This window comes from Dendropsophus ebraccatus, chromosome 8 (genome assembly GCF_027789765.1).
Source record: "Dendropsophus ebraccatus isolate aDenEbr1 chromosome 8, aDenEbr1.pat, whole genome shotgun sequence".
Lineage (NCBI taxonomy): Eukaryota > Metazoa > Chordata > Amphibia > Anura > Hylidae > Dendropsophus > Dendropsophus ebraccatus.
In genome coordinates this window covers 43,639,627-43,649,463 of record NC_091461.1, presented here as the reverse complement: position 1 = coordinate 43,649,463, position 9,837 = coordinate 43,639,627, and the positions used below count along the sequence as shown (strand labels likewise).

At 42.2% G+C, this 9,837-nt stretch overlaps 1 protein-coding gene across 1 annotated transcript; it reads right to left on the bottom strand.

Annotated features, from left to right (window-relative positions):
• Positions 1-2,872: 2,872 nt before the first annotated feature.
• EGR2 (early growth response 2) lies at positions 2,873-6,784 on the bottom strand. The gene is made up of 2 exons (XM_069979063.1): positions 6,412-6,784; positions 2,873-5,573 (listed from the first exon to the last, which is right to left on the bottom strand). Exons 1-2 carry the CDS (start codon positions 6,581-6,583, stop codon positions 4,450-4,452), a joined length of 1,296 nt encoding a protein of 431 aa, XP_069835164.1. The 5' UTR covers positions 6,584-6,784; the 3' UTR covers positions 2,873-4,449.
• Between the last annotated feature and the right edge of the window lie 3,053 nt (positions 6,785-9,837).

Genomic DNA, 9,837 nt, shown 5'->3' with positions numbered 1-9,837 from the left:
CTTGTGATTGTTGGGTCACGGTTGGTTACATAATACGGATTCAGCATGATCACTGCAGTGCGACCCATGACATCACCATGTAGCTCTAGCCTAAAGGATCCCATCACAACCAGAACCAGAGCCAAACCTCTGCATGTTCCTAGACAGTCCAGAAGAATAGGGAACTTATCAGTAAAAACAGATATGTCCATGATTTCTTTGAGCAGGTCATTGTGATAGTAATTGATATCATATTACAGTAGAGTAAATGCTGGTAATATGCTTGTGTCAGTATTAGAGTTGAGCGCGATTCGAGTCTGATCAATATTTGAGGAGTAACTTAGATGCAGGCCTAAGGATTCCGAGAAAACATGGATACAGTATATGGTCTATTGCTGTATGCATTTTTACCCTGACCCCCTAGGGCTCCATCCAAAAAATATTGTCAGTCTTTGATTTCTGGATATGTTGTCCACAAGAAAAAAAGATGGCAATCCCGATCAAAAATCACAAAAAAACCTTTAAAATTTATCCGACCAGGCATGATGGGAATTGTAGTTTTGCAACAGCTGGAGGGCCGAAGGTTCCCCATCCCTGGTGTAAAACTACATTGTACAATGCATTTCCCATATTGCTGCAGGTGCAGGGTGCAGACACTGTGTTGCCTGATGATAACAGCTGATCACAGGGGTTTCTAGCAGCCTGACCCTTTATGTATAAGTGCTCCTCTTTTATAAGGCTATGTTCACATCTAAAGTGATTTTAGTTAGGCAGACATCATTTAGTATTTGACTATGTTAGCTCCATTTCCCAATGTATTAAGTTTTTTGAGGGACACCCTTTGAGTTATTCAATTCCGCAAAAGAACTGAATATGATGATTTTTTTTAGAAACCTTAATATCGCCATATGTTTAACACATACAGAAAATGCTACTATGATAATCATTATAATGAATCATAAGACTGAGGCCCTTTTATCATCTGATAACATCTGATAGATTCCGTCCCTCCCCATTCCATCTCTTCATCCATCATATAGATATCAGGTCACATGTCTGCTTTCTCCCTCCTGCCCTGATCTGATCTTTCTGATCAAGAAATGGACTTACTGGAACGGGTCTCCCAAACAGGTGCCATTTTATGTAATAAAAGAAAGACAGATATGCAAATTAGCAGAAATTATATATTCATAGCAATGGTGCCAATACATACCCATAGCTATTTTATGTGCAGCTTTACTGGGTCAATGCTTCTTCTTTTTTTACATTGACACATAAGTCTACTATAAAAACTCATAAAACTAAACGCTATGTTCACACAATGTATGTTTTGTACAAATCACAGCCTATGTTGAAATTTGTAGCAGCGGCCATGATTTATACAAAACATACGTGTATGTAAATAAATGGAATCCCGACCGGAGCGAATACACATAGTATACACTCTGGCCAGGATTCCATCTGGCCGCACGAAAAACTGATATGTCAGTTTTCTGCAGTGAATTGGGATGCAAAGGGCAAACACTAATGCGCCCACATCCGAATTCACCAGAAATGAAGATCATCCAGCCAATACTGCAGTATCGGCCGGAATGATCTTCAGTAACACTGGCTGTTCTGTGACCTGGAGGGGTCACAGAACGGCCAGTGTTATACGTAGGGTGGACCCAACCAAACTGTGTAAACGTGGCTTTATAAAGCACTAGACTGAATACCGGTGGCTGAAGAAGTTGGATGCAGCCCTAGGGAATCCGGAAAACATGGTCACCACCTATGGCTGCTGGAGTTGCGCTCATCTCTATGCTAGCCTGTACTTTCCATTGGCAGCCAGCAGCACTTTGAAATCACCTGTGTATATGAATGGATAAAATGACTTAAAATTGACACCGTTTTTTTTTCTGTCACTGATCTAAACCAAGGACAAGCTTCACTTTCAATCAGTTTGTTGAATTCATGACTCAATATACTCCATAGATGACCACAGTGAAAAGGGAAAAAACATACAAGCAAACGACTGCACTGTATCAGCAGCTGACTCGCCCATAGAAATAAATATGATCTCTCGTGACCTGTTTCTTTGTTTTTCCTTTTTTTTTTTTTAATGGAGAGCACACAGTAAACGTGGTAAAGTGTAACTAAACGCACACCCCCTCACTCCCTCTCATCCCAATATTGTGTAAGTACCCTACCCGTAGCTATTCACTCTACAACTGGTCACTTCCAATCACATTATAGTAATACACACTGTGGTCATATTAGTCCTGTGCAGAACTACATTTACTTCAGTAGAACCACAGAGGCTTTGGGACTTGGATAGGAAATGGTAACTATTGGTTCAACAAACTTCTGCTCAGATCGGTAGGGGTTCGGGTGGTGGGACCCTCAGAGATCACTAAAACAAAGGGGAAGAAGTGATCAGCTGATCTCCGTGCTCTGTTTCCAATCAGCTCATATCTCTTTGTACAGAGTAATAAAAAGTCTCTGATTTTCTATATATACTTACACTGCTTGTGCCACTCTCTGAGGAGACTAGACTGAAAACAAATGGGCACAGAGCTCAACTAAGCACCTCTGTATATTCATGTTAGTGATATCTAAGGGTCTCGGCCCCTGGACCCCCACCAGTCATAACTTCTGTACTGTCAGAACCATACTTACCCTTTTAGAGTAAAGTGCCAGTCTCTTGCCCGGTGCAATTTTACCAGAATTGTCAGCAGAGGGTATGCCTGGCCTGGCATTGTGTGGTTACACTGGAAACACCTGCAGCAACCGCAATGTCCCGACACATTTCTATCCTCAGGGGCTTTATTCACAATAACACTCAAAGCAAGTAGTATATCTGAAAAGTGTTTATTTACAGACACCCTTTGAGTACATCTCAGTCTTTAATTTCCAGTTAGCGGCTGTTTTTTTTTTGTTTTTTTTTAATAAAGTTAACACTACCTCATGTGTACACTGTCCACTCCCCACAGTATGACCTGAATGTACACCTTGAAAATCCGTACTACAAAGTTAACACTTTTGAGTCACAAAACAGTGCGTACAAAAATAGAGATTCTAGAAAATTCCCAAATCTTAACTGGCAGTTATGTACAAGCTCTATGAGTGGTATGGGACCAAATTTCTCATTTGATAAGGCAACCTATATATACATGCAGACATTGGGGACACCGGTCCACATTACACAAGGCACCAAGAACACTGTTGAAGACAATTGCATGCTTTCTAACAAACAGCCTGTATTTACATACATTAAATAAATTAGCCTCTCTCTTACACAAATCACAAACTGTACCTTCTAGAAGGGTGTGAGCTCTGCGGAAAAAAAAAACACACAGCGCAGATGGTCAATACAGTCTCCGTGTACTTTCTGTTAAAATACATTGAATAAAAAAAAAAAAAAAGTTTTGTAAACTCTGCAAAAAAAAAAACATAATAATAATAATAAAAAATACAGAGGTGCCAAAACTTTTTGGCAACGTTTAGATTGCACTTCTGTTAATCACACTGTATTGGTTAAAACGTCAAAGGATTAAAATTTAAATTAAAAAAAATTCAAAAATTGTAAAACACATTAGGGCTAGGAGATGCAAACGTACCCCTTCGTATCACACCGCCTGCCCCGAGCAGTCATGATGAGGATAAAGTGCACAGGTAGATGGCTACTTCAGGTGGCTCCCAATAATGTAACACCTATCCAAGTTACCATGTCCCTCTTTTCCTGAACCAGGAAGTGAAAAATCCAAACCTCACACAGGAAACTATTCGCGGTTAGTAGGATCGAAAGACTAAGTGTTCCGGACAGTGATCCTTAACGTATAGCCCCCTCCGGCTGTTGCGGAACTACAACTCCCATCATGCCCGGGTTGTAATTTTGCAACAGCTGAAGAGCCAAGGGTTGGGAACACTGGTTTCGGGTAAGGCTAAACATTCTATCACAGTCATTGCTTCCTATGTATGTGATCTCTCCTCTGCTAACAATACTCGGGATGCAATGGGAAATAAACATTAGGATACAGGAACGTGGCACCCACTTTAGTGAAAATCCTTAACATTCATATTGTCTCTATGGGAAGTGCAATTTTTAAAACATGGGATGATTTTGTCGCTGACACCGTCACGGTTTTCGGCGCGTTACTTTTACGTTACGACTAGATCCCTGACTTGTACTGTAGTGCTATTATTTCTATAGCCTCCCTGTATATACCTGGCTAGTTAGCAGTATCCTATAAGATCAGTGCTAAGGATTACAGAATGAATACTGTGATGTAACATAGAACAAGCACTCTCCACAACACATTGGACACCCTGGCTTGCACACTCTCTTCACTGCCTCACATGTAAGAACAAGTCTCTAGGCAGTACCTGAGCCAGCCTCTTCCAGTCTGAGTCCCAGTAACTCTATGTATAGTGCTGCTGGCCCTGGGATGGCAGCTCTCTGATTCCCTTATAGAGTCTCTCTGCTGCTCTCTAGGATGTCCTGTTTGGGCACAGTCCCATCTGAGCGCTGCTGGAGGAGGCAGCAGAACAAGGGCTGAGGCTGAGAGAGCGCTCGTTCCCCGTGCTGCCGCTAGGTGTCGCCGTCGCTCCGCCCGCAGAGCTCTTCCTCTCCTTCTGGCGCAGGTGGATCTTGGTGTGTCGCTTGCGTTCGTCGCTGCGGGCAAACTTTCTGCCGCAATAATCGCAGGCGAACGGCTTCTCCCCCGTGTGCGTGCGGATGTGCGTCGTCAGGTGGTCGCTGCGGCTAAAGTTTCTCATGCAGATGCGGCACTGGAACGGCTTATGACCAGTGTGAATACGGATGTGTCTGGTCAGCTCATCTGACCTGGAGAAGCGGCGGTCGCATCCCTCTGCCGGGCAGGGGTAGGGTCTCTCGTGCACTGGGGTCTTGCTGGGCCGGTTGGGGTATTTCCTTGGTCTGAGGATGGGTCGGAGGGGCAGATTTGGGGGGCTGTAGGCGCTGGGCAGCCGGGCCCCCTCATTGCTGCTGGGGCCTCCTAGGGAGAAGTTGCGGATGGTGGATAGGGGGGTAAGTCCTCTGATGGAGTCCATGGGGCAGGGGAAGGGCTTGCGCTCAGCCATGGGGTGCAGGTCTCTTTGGCATGGGTTCGGGAAGAGAGGGGGGTACTCCGGGATCATGTTGAAGATGGTGCCATCCGATGCCGGCTTGGGGGAGGGGTAAGAGGGTGGTGGGTATGAGAGCGAGCTGCCGGTGGAGGTGCTGAGGAAGGCCGAGCTGTCCTGGTAGACCGGGAGCTCGGCACAGCTGGAGGAGTAGGGAGGGGGGGAGTACATGTGCTCCAGGTCACTCTGGCTGTGCGCCGCCATGCTGCAGCTCAGGGGGTTGGGGGACACCGAGGAGGCGTTAGAAGAAGTGGTGGAAGAAGACGAAGAAGGGGTCACCCCCAGGATGCCGGCACTCACGATGTTAAAGAAGCCTTCGGGATTCCAGTTGGCCCCGGGGTACTGGGGATCAATGGAGAACTTGCCCATATAGGTGAAGGTCTGGTTGCGAGGGGCAGGGGGGTAGCTGCTGGAGTAGGACAGATCCAGGGACCTCTTGTCACTATTCATGTCCACATTGATCATTCCATCTACAGAAGGGAGAAGAAGGCAATTGAGTATATAGGAAAGTATATATATATATACAAGGAAAGTATATGCACTTGTGTATTAATCAGCGCCCCCCATAATGGTGGCATCCCCCAGATGTTGCAAGACTACTAGTCCCTGTCGGGAGTTCATGGGAATTGTAGTTCTGCAACATCTGAAGAGTCACAGGTTCGAGAAGACGGACGTAATAGAGAGGTCAAATCCTGTGGGTGAGCGACAATTATAACAGAGCTTCTATGAGTGAGCGACAATTACCACAGCGCTTCTATGAGTGTGCGACAATTATAACAGCTTCTATGAGTGTGCGACAATTATAACAGCTTCTATGAGTGTGCGACAATTATAGCAGCTTCTATGAGTGTGCGACAATTATAGCAGCTTCTATGAGTGTGCGACAATTATAACAGCTTCTATGAGTGTGCGACAATTATAGCAGCTTCTATGAGTGTGCGACAATTATAGCAGCTTCTATGAGTGTGCGACAATTATAACAGCTTCTATGAGTGAGCGACAATTATAACAGCTTCTATGAGTGTGCGACAATTATAACAGCTTCTATGAGTGTGCGACAATTATAGCAGAGCTTCTATGAGTGAGCGACAATTCTAACAATATTGACAAACAATAAGTAACTCCTGTATATATAATGTAACAGATCCTATTGTACAAGTAGTCTTCACAGTCAGCATCACATTGTAGTAGTCAGTGACAGTTCCCATACCCCAATAGTGCAGGATAAGGACTATGCTAGATACAAGGAGCATCCCAAGGGGGTAGTGGTGAGGATGATGATGATGATGAGGATGCTGCTGCTCTTACCTCCAGAGATACTGCTCATCTGCTCATAGGGTCCTCCCATGTCAACATTAGGGAAGATAGTAACAGAGGTGGGTAAGGAGGACTCATCCACAGGATAGAGAACATCTGGCATCTGATGCACAAATCCACCAATAGTCACTGGGATTTTGTCTACAGCTTTGGCAGTCATCATGTCATCAGCTAACAGCCCCAGATTGACAGATTTACAATACAAAATAATAAATAAAAAAATATAAAAATGAGATTTTCTTCCTTAAAACTCCCTTGTAAGTGTGAGCTCACATCCAGAAGTCAGTGAGGAGTGGAGCTGCAGCAGCGTGTGGACATGTCCCCCAGCTGGAGTGTGCTCATAGAGAACAAGGCTCCTGCGCTCCAGCTCCTAATCAATTGCACTAAATAGAAAGGGTGCCTTCTAAACTATTTATTCTGGAGCTTTGAATGCCCGTGACGTCACGGACCATATATGGACAGGAACAGGGAAGGGTTGCCCCGCCTTGGGCGTGACATCACGGGATTTGCCGTTCTATGAATGGAGAAGTGGGCGTGGCTTCGTTCTGCACGGCAGAGATGAATGGGCTCCGCTGATTAGAGCGGGAGGCCCGGGAGCGGAGACGGCGCGGGGAATGCACGGGAGCGGTATAGGTCGCAGTGCAGGAGCGCTATGCTGGGGTATTATACCGTGGCCCGGCACCGTGCTGCATCCCCGGCACGGCGCTGCATCCCCGCCACGGCGGATTCCGGTCCACTCCTAATAAGGCCAGGATCCGGCCCAGACAGAGCCGCCCCCTCGTCCATATATAGCGCAGTTCCGGACCAGCACAGAGCGCGGCTGTACTGTAATAATCCTACTCAGGGCTCTTGGCAGATGCCGCGCTAACCGCAACTTCTCCTCACACACGGAATCCCGGGGACTGCTGGAAAGAAGCCCCGGCTGCTCCAGCCACAGCCACAGCAAGTCTATCACCAGTGTACACAGAGACACAGGCAGCTGCTACGTCACAGCACGCCGAGGATAAACGCACACTGCTACTAACGCACTGTCCCCGTGTGAACTGGGCGCTACACATCAATATATGACAGCCCGGTATTGTGGGAAACCAGGGTCTACACGTACTGGATGTAGGATGCACTACTACTCCCAGCATCCTGTGCTAAGGGTCCCAGAACAAGATACAGGCATCATCATACATGATAAAATATAATAGAGAGAGAGATAGATAGATAGATGATAGATAGGAGATAGATAGATAGATAGATAGGAGGTAGATAGATAGATAGATAGATAGATAGATAGATAGATAGATAGATAGATAGAGAGATAGATAGATAGATAGATAGGAGGTAGATAGATAATAGATAGATAGGAGATAGATAGATAGATAGATAGATAGATAGATAGATAGATAGGAGATAGATAGATAGATAGACAGATAGATAGATAGATAGATAGATAGATAGGGAGGGAGATAGATAGGGAGGGAGATAGATAGATAGATAGATAGATAGATAGATAGATAGATAGGAGATAGATAGATAGATAGATAGGAGATAGATAGATAGATAGATAGTAAATAGATAGATAGATAGATAGATAGATAGATAGATAGATAGATAGGAGATAGATAGATAGATAATAGATAGATAGGAGATAGATAGATAGATAGATAGATAGATAGATAGATAGATAGGAGATAGATAGGAGATAGATAGATAGATAGATAGATAGATAGATAGGGAGGGAGATAGATAGGAGATAGATAGATAGATAGATAGATAGATAGATAGGAGATAGATAGATAGATAGATAGATAGATAGGAGATAGATAGATAGATAGGGAGGGAGATAGATAGGAGATAGATAGATAGATAGATAGATAGATAGGAGATAGATAGATAGATAGATAGATAGATAGATAGATAGGAGATAGATAGATAGATAGGAGATAGATAGATAGATAGGAGATAGATAGGAGATAGATAGATAGATAGATAGATAGATAGATAGATAGGAGATAGATAGATAGATAGATAGATAGATAGATAGATAGATAGGAGATAGATAGATAGATAGATAGATAGATAGATAGGAGATAGATAGATAGATAGGAGATAGATAGGAGATAGATAGATAAAGAAAGATAGATAGATAGATAAATAAATAGATAGATAGATGATAGATGGATAGATAGATCGATGATAGATAGATAATAGATAGATAGGAGATAGATAGATAATAGATAGGAGATAGATAGATAGATAGATAGACAGACAGGAGATACAGAGATAGATAGATAGATGATAGATAGATAGATAGATAGATAGATAGATAGATAGATAGATAGATAGATAGGAGATAGATAGATAGGAGATAGATAGATAGATAGATAGATAGATAGATAGGAGATAGATAGATAGACGATAAATAGATTGATAGGAGAGAGATAGATAATAGATAGGTAGATAGATAGATAGATATGAGATAGATAGATGATAGATAGATAGATAGATAGATAGATAGATAGGAGATAGATAGATAGGTGACAGATAGATAGATAGATAGATAGGAGATAGATAGATATTAGATAGATAGATAGATAGATATATAGATAGGAGATAGATAGATATTAGATAGATAGATAGATAGATAGATAGATAAATAGGAGATAGATAAATAGATAGATGGGAGATAGATAGATAGATAGATAGATAGATAGGAGATAGATAGATAGAAGATAGATAGATAGGGAGGGAGGGAGGGAGGGAGGGAGATAGATAGATAGATAGATAGATAGATAGAAGATAGATAGATAGATAGATAGATAGATAGATAGATAGGAGATAGATAATAGATAGATAGATAGATAGATGATAGATAGGAGATAGATAATAGATAGATAGATAGGAGATAGATAGATAATAGATAGATAGATAGATGATAGATAGATAGATAGATAGATAGATAGATAGATAGATAGGAGATAGATAGATAATAGATAGATAGGAGATAGATAGATAGATAGATAGATAGATAGATAGATAGGAGATAGATAGATGGGATAGAGAGAGAGATAGATAGATAGATAGATAGATAGATAGATAGGAGATAGATAGATAATAGATAGATAGATAGATAGATAGATAGATAGATAGGAGATAGATAGATAGGAGATAGATAGATAGATAGGAGATAGATAGATAGATAGATAGATAGATAGATAGATAGATAGATAGATGATAGATAGATAGATCGATCGATAGATAGATAGGAGATAGATAGATAGGAGATAGATAGATAGATAGATAGATAGATAGATAGGAGATAGATAGATAGATAGATAGATAGATAGATCGATAGATAGATAGATAGATAGATAGATAGGAGATAGATAGATAGGAGATAGATAGATAGATAGATCGATAGATAGA